This window comes from Sander lucioperca, chromosome 2, assembly GCF_008315115.2.
Source record: "Sander lucioperca isolate FBNREF2018 chromosome 2, SLUC_FBN_1.2, whole genome shotgun sequence".
Classification (NCBI taxonomy): Eukaryota; Metazoa; Chordata; class Actinopteri; order Perciformes; family Percidae; genus Sander; species Sander lucioperca.
In genome coordinates, this window is record NC_050174.1 from 14375824 (window position 1) to 14396797 (window position 20974).

General features: G+C 38.8%; 1 protein-coding gene across 4 annotated transcripts; it reads left to right on the forward strand.

Moving 5' to 3' along the window:
• The first annotated feature begins 425 nt into the window (after positions 1 to 425).
• On the forward strand, positions 426 to 20783 carry LOC116056781 (apoptosis-inducing factor 3). 4 transcript variants are annotated; one of them, XM_031309114.2, is made up of 22 exons: positions 427 to 813; positions 3499 to 3877; positions 7764 to 7964; positions 12752 to 12965; positions 13717 to 13826; positions 13924 to 14033; positions 14137 to 14181; positions 14279 to 14375; positions 14497 to 14609; positions 14952 to 15038; positions 15148 to 15239; positions 15327 to 15457; positions 16079 to 16194; positions 16369 to 16440; positions 17383 to 17446; positions 17590 to 17666; positions 17742 to 17859; positions 18048 to 18146; positions 18330 to 18405; positions 18571 to 18675; positions 19384 to 19404; positions 19532 to 20783. In XM_031309114.2, the coding sequence occupies exons 3-22, from the start codon at positions 7934 to 7936 to the stop codon at positions 19572 to 19574; spliced, it is 1821 nt and encodes a 606-aa protein (XP_031164974.1). In that variant the 5' UTR covers positions 427 to 813; positions 3499 to 3877; positions 7764 to 7933; the 3' UTR covers positions 19575 to 20783. The 4 variants fall into 4 exon arrangements, with proteins under 4 accessions (XP_031164975.1, XP_031164974.1, XP_031164977.1 ...); XM_031309115.2 differs by lacking the exon at positions 3499 to 3877 and having other exon boundaries at positions 426 to 813; XM_031309117.2 differs by lacking the exon at positions 427 to 813 and having other exon boundaries at positions 3399 to 3877; positions 12788 to 12965.
• The last annotated feature ends 191 nt before the right edge of the window (positions 20784 to 20974 follow it).

Below are 20974 nucleotides of genomic sequence, written 5' to 3' on the forward strand. Positions count from 1 at the left end.
AGTGTACATAAAACTTTTCTTTAAAATATTAAAGAAAGAATAATAATAACTCAAAAATAACCTGTTCAATTTTTTGTTAAAACTAGCTGTGGTGCCATGTTAATGTATTTCAGACCAGTTAAGTCTGATTATCAGGCCACTGACTCCCAAATTGATTGACTTTTAATTGAAGGAGATCTGACACTCCAGACTGTAGTATATCAGTAATGCTCGAAAAACAGGCTTCAAGTGAGAAAACTATAGTTTTTGCACATATAGGCTGCATATAGGCCTACTAACTCTTTTATGTACACCGGTGGCCTATATGATTAGCCTACATTACATACATATATGTGAACATGTACTTGTGATTTAGAGTAGCATTTGTAATGATTTCTTTCTGTTGATTTTGATTTTAGAGGTACGTTTGAAGAGTAAAATCTGGTTAAACTTTCGTCACTGTAGCTTTTAAGTGATGAATAGGCACCTGAGCAATGGAGCAAGTGGAGCAAATGCATCCCTATTATTTAATTAGGGGGAGCAAAGTTATAGTTTTGCTGCATCCCATTTTTTGTCTTTAAAAAAAATAAGCTTATCATCAGTCCCTGCAATCAGGTGGTTATATTTAAGCAGCCTACATCAATAATCACTATTTGCAGCAACTAACAAAAAACAGTGACTAATAAAAAAAAAACAAAAAAAAAAACACATTTTTAGACCACCCTTTGAGTTGGTTCAGTCTAACCCGTCACTGATGATCGCTTGCCACAGCATGCTTTGGCTGTCAATCACAGTCTGTCAATCCCCACGAGTCCGCTGAGACTGTTTACAAAGGTAAGAAACATGCCATTTAGCTTAACTGCGATCATGGACTGAAAATAGAACATAGTAAAGGGGTGAAGTTAGTTTAATGTTTGACCATTGCTGGTTTTCGAGGCTGTTACCTTCAATAGCTCCGCGTCAATGCGTCGATTTCCCCCAGTTTTAGGATATGTTGGAGAGCTTATTTAGGCAGACGTTTCACAGTTTTGATCAGCTTAAAATCACCAAAAATGACAATGTCTATCCAACGTCACTATGTAGTTAGGGACCGTCATAAAATTGCAATACGACACATTTCAATCTTTGATAGCTTTTTTTTTTTTTTTTTTTTTACATAAATGTCTCAAACCACTGCCAAGTGTCACCCCTTGAACATGTCACACTTGTGAGTTTGTAAAAAGAAAAATTAAAAAATACTCAGCAAATTATGGTTATCAGTAGCCTAACCATTGCCTAAAATATGCACATTTCAAGCATGCCATAGCCAGTGACGAGGTCACCGAGGTCCAGATCTCTGTAATTATTTCCTTAAAAGGAAACCACTTCAGTTATTAATGAGCTATCTGTGCCGGAGCCACACACCTACCTGCAGCGCAAGTTGAAGTTAGCTAACCTTGCCACACAGCCCACCTAACGTTAACTCGCTGATGGGACAGTGATTTGGCTGTGGAAATGGGACTTTTAAAGTGTAACATGGCTAATATTTTGCATTAGCCCTGTTGATTTAATTATTTATTATAAAAAATAATATAAAATATGTTATTGTTTTTGTATTATTATTTATTTACTATTTTGGGATCTAATGTAGACTGCAGGTGGCTGTTTCTTTAGGCTGTTACTTTAGGGTCCTTAAGAAGTAAAATAGTTAAAATACATCCCCCCCCCACCCCCCTCCAGATCCCCAGTTTGCTCCCCCATTTTAAAACATAACAAGGCACCCAAGACGTCATGAGTACCCAAAATATAGCAAAAATAACAGTAACTTAGTAGGAAAAAAAAGTTCTTAGAACATATACATAAAGATATATAGGCTAACAGTACACTAAATACCTTCTCTTCAGCCCCAGGAGCAGGAGTGAATAGTTTAACAGTAGTTGCATTCCAGTGCTGCAGCTCCTCTGTGTTAAATTTTGTTTCAGGGAGGGGGAATTTGGCACCGCCAGCTCCCAGTCCTTAATAGACTATTTGGCTTTGGTATACTGTTGTACATTGTGATAATTATAAGTGATTTGGACATGTTTTGTCAGTTTCTTGGACATCACAACAAATCATGAAATGGTACAGAATAAATTACTGAGATCAGTTTGAATGAAGCTGTGTTGTGAATAACATGCCAATTTGCTTAAATGACACTCTGTTTAGATCTACAGTCAGGTTGAATCTACCCTAATAACAGCTGACAATAATGTTTTGGCAGGCCATGATTTTATATTTTAGCCTATGAATAATTAATTTCACTCACACTCTCGCCTCTCTTAATATGGGTTTTTGGATGCTGCAGTTCTCTCTGGCCCCTGCAGAAGAGAGTCCTTGTGTAATTGAATTAAACTGAGTGATATATCAGTGCCTTTCTGTGAGACCCTGTTCAGTCCTCTTGTTGTACATGCCGCCTGCCCTGGCTTCCTTTCCATTATTTTTTACATGTGCTTGAACACACGTAGAGAGTAACACAAACATACTGACACTGGAGCACATGTGCACGTGTCAGCTGTCAGCACACTGTAGAAATACAATCACTCCATGTGGCCAGTAGAAATCCCATCTGATAAATCTCAATTGTTATTATCGATTGATGATTAATTAAATGGTGGTAATTGATGGTAATTAAATATCAATTACAACCAGTTATCTTTTTTTCATTTAAACACATTAGAAAACAACATAAGGGTTGTTAATTTAGAATCCGAAACATCATCCTGGGTCTATGCTGCCATCATTTCCATAGAAATGAATCTGAAATTATCGGGTGAATGACCTTGTCCCAGCAGTGATTTAAAGGGGAGGCACAGTTCCTCCCACAGTGGGAGCATAAGGAATGGAAATATCTTGGGAGCTCTATAAGACTCAGTATACCTTTTTAATCCTGCTCCACCCAACCCCCCTGACTGAAACTGGAATTTACTGCACCAACTGCACTTTAACTCTTTCTCCCTCTGCAGCACACACTGAAAGAAGTGCAGCACACACATACTGTAAGATCTTATAATGTTTTTATAGTCTGCAGCAGTCTGGAGATTGGTTTTATATGTCTCCTCGTGGGCAGTATAAATACAATAAATGTCACTCTGGTAATTTTTAGCAATAGCTCATACTACTGCAACATGCATCACAATGCATGCACAGTAAGCAGGCAGTGATAAGTGGACAGTCAGACCTGGAGGGAAGCAAGTCTTTGATCAGGCTTAACTGGCAAGTCAGGTCTTTGAAATCTGAAGGCGAGGCTGAAAGGGTCTGGACAGAAAAGCAAACAGCTTCTGAGAGAGAGAGAGAGAGAGAGAGAGAGAGAGAGACACACAGAGAGACAGAGAGACAGAGAGACAGAGAGACAGAGACTGTTTGAGAGAGAGAGAGGAGGGGTGAGGAGGAAGAGAGCAGGGTACGGTGAGAATTCATGCTGTGTTAGCATCCCCTCAGCAACTCCATCAATACTGCATACAGCTGAGACACTGGCAAAGGTCCTCTGTGCTGCATTTGCAGGCTCGGCCACAGAAAGAGAGCAACTCCCACGACTGGTCTGCTCAGTCTGCTGCTGGAGGGGGGCTCTACGAGGGGCTGAGCACACACACACACACACACACACACACACACACACACACACACACACACACACACACACACACACACACACACACACACATACACTCTAGAGCCTTTGCTGCATCAAGAGGCAGAAGAGGAGAGCGGAGGATTTGTACGGAGGGAAGCACATACTGGGAATACTCCAGTGGACGGAGCCAATCCCAGAGAGGGACAGGATTGTTAGGAGACTTGTGCTATTATGCTGCCGTGCTCCGCAGTGGAAGCTGAGCACCAGGGAGTTTGACAGGATCTCAGTGCACCTGCTTCAAGCACATTGGTAAGGTTTACTGTATTTATTCCTTTTACAGTCAGGGAAATATAGCTCTGTTTTATTAGTTCCCAATATGATGTGTTTATGCGATGCTCCGTGTACAGTCAGACGTATGTTGGCTGCATTTGTGCCCATACTTGTATGGAAGTTGTTTGCTCTTTCAGATAACAGATCTTCCCTGGAGAACAATGTGGCGCAGTAATACACAATACCAGAAACACAGAGTAGATTTACATTTTTAACAGTTCTGTTACACACATGTAAAATAAGACCATGTACAGGGATTACGTTTTTAATAGTTGGCACATAATTGTACCTTGATGTCATGTGACAAATAAATTGATTGAACCCTTTAGAAAACTGGGAGAAAATGAAATATCACATTCTATTTCTTTCTATTGGCGTGTGTGTGTGTGTGTGTGTGTGTGTGTGTGTGTGTGTGTGTGTGTGTGTGTGTGTGTGTCGGTTTGTTTGTTTGTTTGTTTGTGTGTGTACATGCTGAGAAACCGGTCAATAGCAGACTTATTATATGGGAGCACAGCTCCTCTGTGGGGGTGTACACCTCTCTGTAAACCACAATTCTAGTTTTCCATGACATCATAGACAGGTTATCGCTCAAAGCAGCAGCAAATTGACCTGATAGATGTTGGTAGTTTTTGTTAACCAGCTTTAGGTTTACAGAAGAATATAATATACAGAATGTAAAGTTAAGGTCCACTTTTTAAAGAAAAAAATGGATAAAGTAATGCAAAATCTTTCACCTCGGTGAACTCCTTTGAGTGCCACAGTAAACAATGCTGAATGACGGTATAAGCTTTGTTTTCTAGAGCCACGTGGCACCTAACACTAAAGGTTTGGTTTTGAATTCCATTAAAAGCTTAACCATATGACCTCTGTTAAAACGTAGGTCAGACTTAAGAAATATTCCATCCTTTTCAATTTTTTTTACACCCTTTACATACTGTATGGGACCTTATGGAGCTGTTTTCAGCTCTCCTGATCTTGCCTGTAACATGGCAATATCCACTAGCATTTGTCTACAGTAAACAATACAAACATTCGTAGAAACTCGGTCAAGAATGGTGTGAATGAACTTGCTCACAGTGTATGATTGTGTCACGTACTAGAGCTTCTTAATGGGGATTGTGGTAATCCAATCCATTCTTTTATAGTTAGACATGTAGACAATGGAGTAAATAGAAATTAATCAAAAGCTTGTTGGCACATGCTGGTGACTCCATTCACGAAGGTGCACAAATCTAACTTCAATCGTGGACTGAAACGCGTGTCTCCTTCCACTGTGAACGATCAAAATAAGAAATGCAGAAATAAGATCTTTATTGCATTTCAAAGATTCTCACAATTCCACCCATTTGTCCCTTAGATTGAATGCTTCCTTAAGATGACAGTAAACAAATAGATAACCACTAAGAGCCTGGTGAGAGAGAAATTTTGCTCAACAGTTTTTTTACGCAATCGTAAGAAAAACGTGCAAACTGAGTGAGGGAAAGAGGTGTGGTCAAAATGTCCTTTATCAACTGAGGATCAGAGAGTTCTAATCGTTAACTACAGGCTAACATACCTGCTAAGCAAGTGTGTGAATAAAACAGAGACCACCAATTTGGATTGTTGGAGGTGAATGAGCCACTGAAGCAGCAGCTCTTCTTTTATTCAGTTGCTGCTGCAAATCCAGTATTTATTAGTGGATCAGGTTTGTCACTGGCTGGGAGGAATATGGGACATTTGCTGTATCTTTGCATTACAGAGCAAAGGTCTTCAGCTGCAAGATGAGTTCTTTCTAGAGATTTGTGAAGAATGATGTCCCTTTTTGACAATCTTTGTAGAGCAATATTCTTCTGTTGTAGAATAAGTTTTTTTTGTTTTTTGAATGATGATGGATGTAGTGCTCAACATTCCTGCTTTTTTCACTCACAGTCAGTTTATAGATCGACCTGCTCGCCACCAGCCAGGAGCTGCGTTTCGCTAATTCTCCCCTCTAACATTCCAGTAACAGGTATTACATTTGTAGGGAAATGAGTGAAAGTGACAGCTTGTTTGCAGGCAGGATTAAGCACTGCTTGGGGACAGGCCCAACAGCGAGAAAGCGGGATCTGCGTCATATGTTGGGAGGACCAAATCTGCTTAACCTACTTTAGTTTTTCACAAAATATCTCGGTGTTTGCTGGAACTCCAGGATGGCAGCTCTTTGTGGTTCCAATTTGTTGTTCATCAAATGTATTAATTGACACGTGAGAGTGAAGCCTTCTCTCTTCGGGAAGTGGTTTGATGTGTTGCTCTCTGTATTTAGTGAAACACAACATCAGAGGCTCTGCTGTGCTAGCCTGCCTGTTAACTGAATGCAGGAAAATGTTAGTGCTTGGCACATATATGTGGATGTATATCACAGGAATACTGACCAAAAAGAGATGTTGTGGGAGATGCTCAATTTGGAAAATCTGATGTGATATTAGAGCCAAAAATCATCATTGGCTTTAATTTATTTTTTTGACTTTACATTACTTCCAGCAAAAACATGTTCAGCTAAATATGTCTCAAACTAACAGTTGTGAAAGTAGTATTTAGATCCTTTACTTAACTAAAAGTACAAACAGCACAAAAAGTTATTTGTTCTGCAGAGGAATGGCCCGTGTGACTAATTTATTATTATATACAACATTATAAGATTATTGGTACTGATGCATCAGTTTTACTGTTGTAGCTGGCTGAGGTTAACTACTTAAAATCAGGCAGGCAGTTAAATCCAGATGATTAATGATGAGAAGAAAGAGGAACAAACATAAACATCTGAAATATCACAAGAGGTCTCAACTACTCATTGCTTTTTTTAAGAGGTCACAGGCCAAAAAGGGTTGGGAATCACTGATTTTAATTTTTACAATGCATTGAAATTGTATTTATTTTATTTCATTTTACTAACAATCTTAATCTGCAAAGTCACTAGTAATTATAGCTGTCAAATAAATGTAGTTAAGTCAAAAGTTCAATACTTTCTTTTGAAAATATTACAAGTACCTCAAAATTATACTTAAGTACAGTACTTAAGTGACTGTACATAGTTACTTTCACCCACTGCAGTGCAAACAAATACATACAAGTTTTTGTGGCCAGTCAGAGATCTTTCCATTTCTCATTTGTTCTCAGGAACTTTTTCTTAGCAGCGCTCCATTCAACACTGCACACTTTTTTTCTTCTGTCAAGGACATTAAGATGTGCTCAGAATATCAAGCAGTCCTTTTGGTTGTACCTTAAAAGGATCATTTGGTGATGGATTGCACCATGTTGAGCCATACACCTTCCATCCCGGGTCTGCTCAGAATTATAGCAGCCAGTGCTCTGAGTAACTAACTACTGTATGTGTGGGTGAAATACCAGAGCTGGCAGAAATGCGAGGGCAACGTAGTAACAAAACAAGGGGGATTTTGAACCTCAAGGGGCCCCTTCTTCCCTTTAAAGCGCAGTGTGACAAGAAAGTTAATGGGTGTCGAAGTGTAGTTAATATTTAACGGTTTCCCATGCAATATGCATGAACAAAGGTAACAATGTGTGTGGAAATGTTCCTAATTAACACAATTGCTTCCTTTAAAGCACTAACATGTTATATAGACACACACACACACAGAAAATAATCTGGCAGTCTAATCCAGATACTAATGGGTGCCAAATGTTTTGTCAATTTGAAAGACAAAATTGTAAATGAAAAACTAAAATTAGAAACTGAAAGCATTTAAAAAAAACCTGTTATTTCTTATAAAAACTCATATCATGAAAACAGCATAACAGACTCATGTAAACCAGCGATACACAGATCAGTCTGGTGTGTGTGTGTGTGTGTGTGTGTGTTTTGACAATGTCATTCCCTCTGTCCGTGCAGATTATGTGGAGGAGCTGACGTGTGCGATGGCCAGCCTGTACCTGCAGGTTCTACACACAGCTCTGTGTTATTGTTACCTCCCAACCAAGCAGCCCAGCCCAAGGATCTGACCGCACCTCCCCCCCCCTCCCTCCCTCCCCCTGGGAGTCTAACTCAAGCCTAGGCCCACCATGGGAGGATGCTTCTCCAAACCCAAACCAGGTAACCAACATTTCTTTCCCCCAAATCTCAATAAGGGGTAGATGGGTTTAGTTTGAAAGGAAACGAACACCAAACAAGCACAATTACAGCTAGTGCAGGTGAGGAAAAACAGGTGTTTCTAGAGTAGTCTCACCTACTGTTAAGCTTACGCTTGAAAACAGAAATGAACCCACTAGGCAGAGAAAGGCAGGTTTAAATGGTTTATTAACAAAAAAAGGAGAATTGCAAAAATGGGGATCAACGGGGAAGCTGGGCGTAGAAGCAGATTGTCGGCAGTCTGGGAGGATATCTGAGTGAAGGCTGAGATATACAGGAACGAGGCAAATGGGCAGGTGGAGCGTGGCAGGGCCGAAGAGGACAAAAACAGAGCAACAGGTCAGACAAGCTGGGTAACAAAAACAAGCAGTGAGCAAAAATGCAAGCTAGCAGGAAAAAAAGGTTTAAAGATAGGCCGAGATACCACTGTAAGTACGATGACGAACCGACGAGAAGTGGAGTGAGAGACCGGTTTAACCCTCTGAGGACTTTATTTACTATTTGATTCATATATTACACTATTTTTGTGAACCCAATACTTTTGTAAATTCATTTCAAGCACCAAAACAATTGAGTTTAGGTTTGTTTTCACAGGAGATTTGAGAAATTTCAAAAAGCGAACATCAACTTTTCAGCTTTAGGGCCAAATTATCTCTTTATACGTCGCTCTGGAACAAATTTGGGCCTCAATTTACAGAAAGCTGGGTTTGTTCTGAACATGTTGATATGAAACACATGGGGATCAGTTATATACAAATTCCCCTAAAAGGTGAATTTAAAAAAATACGTAAAAATGCCCTTAGACCTCAGAGGTGAAATACTGCAGCAGGAGGAGATGGCAATCAGTGCTGAGGGCTTGCAGGTGGTTGATTGAACTAACAGGTGAGTGGGAGCAGATTGGCCACGCCCAGCCTCTCACAGAGACACAAAAACAAAGGGAAAGCTGCAGATCCTAACACCCACAGAGGGAGGACAAAATAACTAACTTGCTTTCAGTATATCTAGTAGGGCTGGGCAATATGGTTGAAATAATTCTCACAAAATGTCAGCAAAATCACTTATAAGATACCATAATCAAAGTGACGTTCAAAGCAACAAACTGTTGCATGATGTGAGAGCAAACTCCTTGTATTTATAGCATGAAACTTAAAAACTCATTTTGTTAATCTTCCTTCTTTCTTTATTTGGACAACATACATTTGTAGAACAACAACATGGTAACATAATATCACATTATTATTCTACTAAAAAGTCAATCAATTATAATATTGAATTATAGCCCTAATTTGCTGTGTTGTGTGCAGCTGGATTATTAGTATTATTGTTTCTATTTATTTAAAGAAATGTAGAGTAAAGTAAAATTCTGAGTATTTAAAAATGGAGAATGCTTAGAGTTTAGTGTAATTTGCAAAAGTGGCTTCTCTTACAAATATTTTCTGCTGTTAATGTATTTTAAATAAAGGTTTCATAAAATGGCAGTCCATGGAAAATATAGGTATAATACAGTGATAATAGACAAATACATTGAATCCATTGAAATACTTTACTGTTCATACAGGGAAGACACTCAGTCAATCAGTCATTTTTTAATGTCAGTGAATCTAGCTGAAAACAGGTTTCCACAGTATTTCTTTAAAAAAAAAAAAAAGATTTATTTAGAGTTTGATCAGTTTGCATCGTTGTACGTTGTCATTGTACCATGTTTTGTGTGTGGGAGGAATTTTAATGCTTTCTGTGGCATCTTTGGTCAAGAGGATTACATACTGAGACATGAATATCAAAATACGACACTGTGTGTGTATCCATATCAGCGTTAGCATGGCTTGGAGCTACCATGCTTTATTGTGGTCTTGCAGGTGATAATAACACACTGTACTTCTGACTCAGGTGTATGGAGACACAACGCTTTGAGATCAAATCATCTGTTCAATGCATCACGTGGAGGTGGAGTGAGAAAGATGAGGGACTAGTTGTCTGCATACAAATGATGGAACCGAGGCTGCTGACTGTAAAAAGTCAGTGTCTACTGTAGTGTTTTTCTTGAATTTTTGAGAAAGGAGAGGCTTGGTCCAATGAAGATTAACAAAAGGATTTAATAAGAAAATGGCATGACAAACAAGTTTTACGCTGCAGCGGACTGAAAAGATTTTCTCCCTTGTGGATTCACATTTTACAGTTCCTAACAACCCTCCGCTTGTTCACTGTATTCTCCTGGACATGTGGGTGGTTCCTTTTCCCCATGTGAACCATTCCCATTGGTCCTTCGATGGCACGGTGGCATGTTGGGTGCATCTCATTGATTTTCTTCGTCGCCCAAATAAGGAGGGCATACCTCTAACATAATGCGTGTTTGATGTTACTCTCGGACATAGATGAAAGGTTCTAACGTGTGGATGTCCATTCCTTTGACGTTTACAGAAACAAATATCCCGGTCTAATCTAGTCAGCACGACAGCAGGGGTTGGCTCCAAGACAGATAAGCAAAAGGTTTCTTCCTGCCGTGTGATAAAAGCAGGGCTGCCCCCTTGACCATTTGGAACAAAGACCGACATGATCTAATTATCTTGAGAAACTTAGGAATCAGTATGAAACAGAAAGATATTGATTGGGTCTAACAGTATTGATACAATCCTTCCGCCTTAACCCAGCTGCAGCATATATTGTGAATACATCAAAACATAAAAGTACATTGATATCAGATAAGATAAGATAAAATAGACTTTATTAATCCAGCACTGGGGAAATTCCTGTGCTACAGCAGCTCAAAAGAAAAAATGTACACACATCAGAATAACACAAATACATTAAGTGGACAAAGGTGAAAATGAGGACACAGCAGAGCAGCTCAGTGCTTTATAATTCTTCTGATCACTGATACTTTAATGGTATCTATGTTAAAAGTTAACCAAGTCTTACTTCAGTTTTATAGTAGGCCTATATTTTAAGTCTCATAACATTCAGCTTAGACATATGTTTAATATGAATATCCTCGCCATCAAAGTATCAAAATAAAGCAGAGTTCTGGGTCCGTGGTGATAATGTTTACTATCTACAGGTATCTGAGGAGAGAGATTTACTGCTCAGTACTGGAACTGAGTTTGTGAATGAATGAACTATCCAGCTAAAAACGTTTCTCCAGCATCTAAAACATAAAAGTCCTAGTCCAGGGATGAAGTCACTTATAGGTTCAAATCAATCAAAGAATTACATTGATCAAAGATAATATTAATATTTTTAACTTTCCAGAAAGAATATAAAAGACCTAAAATTGAAATAAAAACGTGTGTATGAATAGAAGTAATAGTAGTATTAATCTTATCTCCCACTGAACATACAGTAAATCTAAGGTTAGGGTTAGCAATTTGGCTCCCTGACAGGGTGTTCGAGGGAGAGAGAACTTGTAGACATGGCTCATCGTTCTCCTCATTTGCATAAGAATGTGAAGAAATACAGAAAAATTATACTGTGATATTATACATCTAAACACCCTGTGCTCACTCACAGCTTAATAACATGTCCTTATTAAAGCTCTAAACACTACATTTACAAATAAAAGCATTTCAGAAAATATTTTGGTACACATTTGGTTCCACACCAGATAACATTTTAGCACGGATCAAATGAAGCATCAGTGTGGTGAGGTCCCATTTAGCAGCAGATATTCAGCAGCATCTAGAGATTCTCTTCAGCTGTGGAAATCTCTCTCTTTCTTTTCTCCTGCAATTGCTCTCTCTATTATGATTTTCCATTGATTTTAATTAAGACTTGCTCAGCAGGAGAAAATTCCAGCCAGATTACTGTGTAAGAACCGGATGATCAGCACATTTTTCCAGCCGAACAGATAAAGCCTGCTGCAATGAAAAAGGAGTTACACAACCATTTCTTAATGTTCAGAAATATAAACCCAACAGCAGCGCATCAGATGTCCTGAAAGAAAACAGAATATCTCCACAATACATTTACTCAACTAAGTTATAGCCTGTTTTCGTTAAGCAGCAAAAAACTTGTTTTGTTTTTTTGTCAGTTTCTTTTATGGAAATCGCATTATTTAAGTGATCGTCACCCTTTCAAAATCTACATTTTGCAGCTTAGTAAATTGATTTAGATTGAGACAGATTTAGATGTAACTGATAAATGTGTGATTTGTTTTAGAAATTAGTGGCAAAACGTTGAGCTACCTGTCTAAATGTATTCTGATCTTCCACACCATAACTCTGGTAAATATGGAATGAGTAGCAACAGCTTTAAAGTATGTTTAGCACTGCTCTGCATAGGAACATTTTGGTGCTTTGCATGACTGATGTCCTGCTGCTTAGAAGACAAAGTGTGGTGTATTTTAATAGCAATTAGAAAATCAGCATTTATATTGAATGTTGAACAATTGAATGATAGCTGTAATTATACTCGCTAGAAGCTAGAAAGGAAAAGAAAAGAAGACTACTAAGGTTGCTCTCACACGTCTCCTTTCACCTGCTTCCTGTTTTCATTTGTTTCAGTTGTGGAGATGTCAGACTCAATTTGTCCCAAAGTCTCTCCTAGCTGAAAGGCAAAATACTTTCCAAAGCAATGGTGAAGAATATTAATAAAATAACAGAGGACAGGTATACAGGAATAATAGTGCAATCCACTGGTGATAGTCTGCCAATGTTACTTAAATAATTTGAAAGCTTCACAGCATCATTGCTGACATGCAAGTGTTCAGTCATTCAGTTTCAGACGTTTTCTGAGTAAGATGTGTTTGTGTTGTGCAGTTGAAGTTAAAGTGGAACTCTCTCTCCTGGAAAAAGAAAAAGAGGTGGATGGGCTGTCACCTAATGGCAAAGCGAGTCCCTTTGCTGACAGCAGACCTAACGGGGCCCTGGGACACGGCTCTGATGATGACTCCACCCCGCTCCCCCTCTACCACAAACCACGGGACTATGTGGAGGCCTCCGTCTGTCATGTTAAAGATCTGGAAAACGGACAGTAAGAAAATGAAAAACACAACTTTTTTTTTCTGTTCACCCAAAACACACATACTCACGCACACACACATGTTGAGGTAAATAAGGTGTTGCGTACTCTTATGATGTACACCACACAAATGTTAATTTAAAGCGAAAAACATATTAGAGTGAAATGAAGCTCAAGAAACCAGAAGGATATAAGGTCACATCCTAAAGGGACACAAAAACACAAATATTTTCATGCATCAGAGATAAATCTGTACCAGCGTATATGTTGGCTATGTAAAGTTTGCTAACATTAGCCACCATAAGCTACTGGTCATACCAGAACAAGATAGGCTGTATCAGCAAAGCCACTGAGTGTATTGGATTTAATAAAGGTGTGTTTTATTGGTAATAAATTCAACTTTCAACGAGGAAGATTTTGTCATTCTTTCTGTAAAAAGTTACATTGTCTTGTCTTTAATGCACAAATTACTTTCATGATTGTCATTCAAGTGTTTTTGTGTGAACTGTTACTTTAATTCATGTTGTTGTTGCTACCAGAGTGTAGCTTAAATAGATAAAGGTAAGTTGTAGATGTAGTTCTGATGCATGACATTTTTCTTCCAGGTTGTTTTTCACCTGTCGACTTTGTTTCCTCGAAAGGATTTAATCATAATTCAGTGAATTTGCGTGTGTGTGTGTGTGTGTGTGTGTGTGTGTGTGTGTGTGTGTGTGTGTGTGTGTGTGTGTGTGTGTGTGTGTGCGCGTGCGTGCGTGCGTGTCAGGATGCGAGAGGTTGACTTGGGAAGTGGCAGAGCTTTGTTGATCAAAGAACACGGGGAGTTCTCCGCCATGGCCCACAAGTGTCCACACTACGGAGCACCTCTGGTCAAAGGTGAGTAATATATTTTTTCAGGTATAATTTTTTTTTTTTAACGAACTTAATAATATACATTATTATATACTTGATTTGTAATTTTCTGTCCTTCCAGGTGTGTTGTCAAAAGGACACGTGCGCTGTCCGTGGCACGGTGCGTGCTTCAACATTGCAACAGGAGACCTCGAGGACTTCCCCGGGCTGGATAGCCTGCCTACCTTCCAGGTGACCTTCCCCGCTGGTGCTGTCTCTTAACACATTCCCTGCTTTATCATGTCTCTAAGCACCATCAAAAAGTGTACATATCGCTCATCTCTGTTTGCTCCAGGTCAGAGTTGAAAAGGACAAGGTGATCATTCGTGCAAACAAGCAGGTAACGAGAGGAAGAATGTGGAGAATTTATGCAGGAAAATAAACAAACCACCTGATTAATCTTCTTTTTTACTTTTTATTTGTTTTTACATTTCCAGGCTCTTCAGTCACAGAAAAGGTCCAAGCCCATGGCCCGATGCTCAGCAGTTATTAACTCCAGCATGGGCTTCAGCCATGTTCTCATTATTGGCTCAGGTCAGTGGGTTTCTGTCCCTCGAACAACAAGATGCCAGTTGTATTTGACTCTCTGATTAGCAGCATCTCCCTTCACTGTCTCTTTTCCAATATTATTTTCCTTGTTTATTGTGACCTGCAGGTCCAGCAGGTCTGGTGTGTGCAGAGACACTGAGGCAAGAGGGCTTCACTGACCGCATCGTCATGTGCACCATGGACAGACATCCTCCATATGACAGGCCTAAACTGAGTAAGGTTTGTACACAGACCCTGAACACATACACTGAGACAGAACTGAAATCTGCCAAGAAAGTTATGTAACAGACTGCACAGGAGCTGCTTCGGTCAGAGGTGCTGAAACAGGAGCTCTTACAGGAACAGCTACACTTCGCAGCAACAGAGATTTAAAGAACCTTGACTTGTGCAGAAGTAAACAGACATAACTGAACCCAAACTGATGTGACTTTCCATTGCCATGAAAAGCTTTAAAAATAATTATTATTAATTGGCTTACAGTTGTCCAGCTTTTGGAGATTGCTTTTGGATTCAGGGATTTTTGTTGTTTGATGTACTCAGCACTAACTTGCTGACCCTTAGTCCTTAGACAGCACAGCAGAGCAGCTGAGATTGCGCTCCATGGAATTCCTGCAGGATCATGATATTGAACTGCTCACAGAGAAAGAGGTGAGAGGCGGTAACATCAGATCAATCAATTAATTAATTGATCTAGATCAGTCTTTGGGAATTTCCACACAACGCATAAACCTGTATGACCCTGCCATGTGTGTTTTAGGCTGTGGCGATAGATGTGAAAACACGTTCTGTGACCTTTGAAGATGGCTTGAGGATGGAGTACAGGAAACTCTTTATTGCTACAGGAAGCAAGTAAGGACAAAAACGTTGTACGATAATTAAGCAGCTGAGATGAATGATTAAACTGACATCTGATTGCTTCCACTTCTTGCTTGAAAGACCCAAACCAATGATCTACAAAGGCAAGGACGTCAGGAACGTGTTTCACCTCAGGACGCCCGAGGACGCTAACAGCATAGCACGGCTGGCAAACAACAAAAACGCTGTGATTGTGGGAACATCATTTGTTGGTGAGAAAAAGACACATTTATAAACACATTCTTCTCATTTGTGCGGATTAAGAGGAGTGACATTAAGGGGATAAAACACCAGAAAGTAATGTCACAATGAGATTTGGGCTCGTATTTATGAAACCTTGAAAAATTACACTTAAGAATTGTCCAAAGAGCCACATTAAAAGTAATATCTTTCTTTCTAATCTAGTCTAATCTTTCTTCTTTTTTTTTAGATAAAATAGTAAATAGTGGTTTCCAATAAAAATGTATGTAATTTTACAATACATACTTTAAATGCCCTTTTCTCAAAATGAGTTTTTTTTTTATCATACTCTGAGCTAGAAATCTCCACTTCAGTAGCACTTACGTGCATCCAGTTCTATTCCCATTTATATTCTGAAGGTTTATACAGAGGGGTTTGTTCATATATCATTCATAGCTGGATTTATAGAACATTTTATTTCTAAAAATATGGCTGTTGACAGTATTTTCTGATTTATGAAGTGATGAAAGAGAATATGAAAAGAGATATCTAAATTATTCCATTCATTTATTAATTTTTTCTCTTGTTTTTGTCTGTATCATCATGCATTAATTACTACACATATGAACTGTATCCTGTTATTGTGTTGGCAGGTATGGAGGTGGCTGCAGCTCTAACTGACAAGGCCCACTCTGTCTCTGTCATTGGGATCGAGACAGTCCCCTTTAAAAAAGCTCTCGGAGAGAAAGTAGGGAAAGCCATAATGAAGGTAGGGACACAGTCATGGTACAACATGAAGCACCTCCAGAATACTATCATCGTTAGTCTCTCGGGAAATGAAAAAAAATGCCACTACTTAAAATGCAAATCATCAATTTTTCTGGGAAATACCCCAGCAAGACCACATGGTAACTGTGTTTGTGTTGTGTTTTGTCTTCGGCAGCTGTTTGAGGTAAACAGGGTGAAGTTCTACATGCTGAACGAGGTGGCAGAGATGATTGGCCATCATGGACAGGTATTCAGAAAGTGAGAGAAACAGCATGACATGATGCTCAGCAGCACTGCCCTCGCTTGTTTAAAGCTGCAGCTGGTAACCTTTTTAAAAACAACTTTTTTTGTCATATATGCTGAAACTGTCACTATATCCTGACAGTAGCACATGAGACAGGTAATCTGTGGAAAAATGATGTTCCTCTGCCTTCTCCTGGTGCTCCTAATGGCATTTGCAAAATTCCAACGCAGCCAAAGGAAAACAAGCAATCACTGTTTAGCTGGTGACCAGTGCAAACCTACAAAGTACAGTACACTAGAATATGTTTCTGAAAACATTTTGACACTGCGTTATGGACTCCTCGGCTCTGATTGTTTTTTTCCTTCAGACACGGTGGAATCTTGCAGATGCCATTAGGAACACCAGGAGGAGGCAGAGAAACATGTTTTTTTTCACAGATTATCTGTCTCATGTGCTACTGTCAGGATATAGTGACAGTTTTAGCAAATATGACAAAAAAAGTATTTTTTTCATAAAAGTTACCAACTGAACCTTTAATCCATGATGAAAATGAGTCGGAAAAGAAACAAACCAATATTAACCAAAATAAAAACTATTTGGTGTGTGTCAACTCTCAAATTATTCCAAGATTTTTATTCAAATGCTTTAAAACTCTGAGGTTGTTTGAAATCCCTCCCTATTACTATATCATGCACTAGATACTCGCTAGTTTACGCTATAGTGAGCAGCAAATTAAGAATTAACCACTCTAATTTTGACGGAAAATTGTGTACTGTGTATGTATTGTGTTCACAGTATGTAGGACTCCGTCACTCAAAGTAAGAGGGGGTGAGAAAAAGGTTTTTAGAGGTTGTAAGAGTAATCTCTGAATAGAAGTGCCAAAGCTGTTTACATTATTCATATTTAGTACATGGCCTGGACATTTTGTTTTTCCTGTTTACACAGCTAAAGGAGGTGGTACTAAAGAGTGGGAAAGTTCTGCGGGCAGACGCGTGTGTCATCGGAGCAGGTGATGTCAACGATGATGCAAAATGTACCTTCTTTAAAAATCTGTCCTCATAATCTGCAGTGATAAGGGATGAGAGGATGAGACTCCCTTTTGATAAACTGTAGCAGCTCCATATTTAATCTGTTTTCTCTTATGTCTCTCAGGAAGTATTCCTGCAACGGGCTTCCTGAAACAGAGCGGCATCCACATGGACTCCAAGGGCTTCATCACTGTCAACAAGGTATCTTGCAAAGGACTGAAGCCTTAGGGAGTGTTTTGACCCATGTTGTTAATTAACACCTTTAATTTCTCTCAGATGATGCAAACAAGTGCTGAAGGGGTCTTTGCTGGAGGAGATGTGGTGGTGTTTCCTTTCCCACCACGCAACAACAAGAAGGTGAACATCCCTCACTGGCAAATGGCTCATGTACACGGTGAGTGTGTTATCCTGACTGCATTTCTACTGCATATCTAATATATATATATATATATATATATATATATATATATATATATATATATATATATATATATATATATATAGTTATAATTGACTGTGATAAGGATTTAGGTGCTGAAAGACAAGCATGTAAATGTGTCTTGTTTTCAACCTTACTGACAGGAAGGGTGGCAGCTCTCAGCATGATGGGCAGAGCCGCTGAGATCCAAACTGTGCCTTACTTCTGGTCAGCCATGTTTGGGAAGACCATACGCTATGCAGGTAGATATCTGTCTATTTTCAAGAATGTTGTTATGATGCAGACATGCTGTAAGAGAATGATCAGAGGTGACACCACTGCCATCTAGCTGTGAAAATATGAATAAAGACCTAAAACTGAGAGCCTGAATTGGACTGTCGTTGACAAATACACACATATATGTGTATACTTTTTAATTTGTGAAGGTTATGGTGAAGGATTTGATGATGTCATAATACAAGGAGATCTGGATGAACTGAGATTCGTGGCGTTTTACACCAGGTAGGGTTTTATTTTTTTACAATCTTAAATAAATGAAAAATGTAGATGTACTGAAGATGAATATTTGGTTTTAACTTGTGTTATCTTCACTCTGTATTTATTTTAGTCTTGAATTGTGACTCCCCATCTAGTTTCTGATTGTTTCCTCCTCTGGTCCACCCATAGGAGTGAGGAGGTGGTTGCTGTTGCCAGCATGAACTATGATCCCATTGTATCCCGAGTGGCAGAGGTCTTAGGATCTGGAAAGACGATTAAGAAACGAGATGTGGAGTAAGTCTCCTTCAAAGACTTAAATCTGGTCCTGGTTACAATAGCTGTTATGTTCTTTACGTTTCTCAGATCTTACTCTGAAGAAAAACATGACACATGTTATCACTCTGACTGAAAACACACAGAGTTGTGGAGCTTGTGACTTTAATCACATGGAAGGTATTATAAGACTATGGCTGGTTACGTTGGTTACGTAATTTCGTAATGATTTCTGCGGATGTTCCCTGGAAAAAAAACCAATGTAATTTAGTACTTATTATAGGGAAAAGAGTAGGCAATAGTATAGACAAAGTTCTAAAACTGTATATTAGATACCCACTAATTTATGTGTTATAAATGCTAAATTGGGAGGGAGGATTAAAATGAAGTGTATGTGAAAATGAATTGCTTGTTCAGCAGACTCGCTGTGCACTGACTAAAAGAATCGAGGTTGCACTAGGAAATAATTGTAATCAATTAATTTCCCATATAATTAGTATGACATGACATATTTCAAAGTTATTTAGATATCTGTTCCTTCATTATTAAATTTGTATATTATTAGCAAACTGGACCTGTAACCTAAAGTGACACACACTGATATCATGTTGCTGTACTTATTGTTATAGCATACATTTCTGCCTGTTTTGTCACTGTGTTTTTGGTCTAATTTGACTGTAGTGTCCCTCCTGTCTTTCATTTCTAATAATGCAAACTCAATATTTGAAGGATGTTAGCACGGCTTGGCAAGTACGGACAAATATGAGCTTTTTCTATTTTCCATTTCACTCATATTGACCATGTGTAGGTAGCAATAGACTTGATAAACATGTACGTGTGGATGCTTGTCTCACAGATGTTTTTGGGGGGTTTACAGGACTGGAGACATTTCCTGGCTGATTGACAAAGGCTCTCAATGACTTCACATCTGAAGGACAGACCCAAAGTCCACTAGACACCTCAATATGGACACTTGTATATGGTGCTGAGACACTGAGCAGCTATCCCGGTCTGGACGGACACACACACACACACACACACACACACACTCTGGGGACAGGAGCGTATCTGTTGGAGACACACTTTCCTGAGGACGATACTGAAACTTGCTTTTGTTCCTGAGAGACACTCTAATGTGACAAACGGAGCCATACACGTTCTAAATACATAGAATCGCTGTGTTGGCAGGTCTTTATGACATGTTGTAACGCTTCACAAACAAAGCAATTTTGGATTCTGCCTCTGTGCTGCTGCAAGATGTATCTACTTGTACACTTTGTTTATAAGATGCCAGGGATGGGCATTGGCATTTTTTTTGTACAAATAACATTGTATATAGATATAATCCTGAATGCACTGTAACAAAATAAGAACATACAATTTCAACTGAATTTTTCTAAGTTTTAAATAACAGCTTTGGTTGTATGCTCGCATACATGCCTTAGATCTGCATGCTATAATTTACTATAATAGGAGTTAAAAATAAGTCCCTAAACAGAGTTTTCAGTCTAGATGCATCAGCAAACAAAGTTTAAATCTGCCAAAAACAAACTGCAGAAGAACCGTGAATGCGGCTTTAACAGACTCACTAACACACTTGCGGTTTTAATTCGTAATAAATTACAATTTCTAGAATTACAACATATTTGTATTGGTTGCCATGCTGCTGTAGTAGATTGCACAAATAAAATTCAAATTATACTTTGATCAACCACTAGTGCTTGCACGATAGCATTATGAATTTTCTAGAGAATATCACCCCTTTAGACAAATCCAGTAGTAGTTTAAGGTTATTTTTGATAGCGGTCACCTCCATTGGGATATTCTTTGTTACTAACTCAGGGAACTGAGGGTTATCGCCTGGGCTTACAGGCAAAATAAGCAAAAATGAATTTGTGCTTTAATATTTTTTTTCCCAGTTATTGTAATTTCACCACTTCTCTCATGTTCATTCAGAACGGCTTGGAATGGTTGTAACACGGATGCTTGATTACATCCTGGCGTGCTGATGTAATCCCTGACACACGAGTCAACTCAACGTTTTAAAAAGCATCTTTCTTCCTACAGAGAAGCCTGGAAGGGCATTTTTATAACTGAACTTTGAAATAAAAGTCTTCCAATAACAGGTAGTCACTACTTGTCACTCTATGTTACTCCACCTGTTGTTTATGTGTGCATTCTTAACTTTATTATAACCAGGAAAACAGTAAATAGTCAGAGTAAAAGTCAGTAGAAAATGTTTAATAATTTTCAAGGAAGTGACAGAGCATAGTTTGCAGGTTTATGACAAGTTTCATTCTTTGAGTCGGGATTACTTAAG

What these genes read in the sequence shown, in the direction of transcription:
- LOC116056781 (XM_031309115.2), top strand. Translation starts at nt 7,934, where the DNA reads ATGGGAGGATGCTTCTCCAAACCCAAACCAG. An exon ending in CGGAGCACCTCTGGTCAAAG is followed by an intron (nt 13,827 to 13,923) that starts GTGAGTAATATA and finishes CTGTCCTTCCAG; the next exon opens with GTGTGTTGTCAAAAGGACAC. An exon ending in GCAAATGGCTCATGTACACG is followed by an intron (nt 17,860 to 18,047) that starts GTGAGTGTGTTA and finishes CCTTACTGACAG; the next exon opens with GAAGGGTGGCAGCTCTCAGC.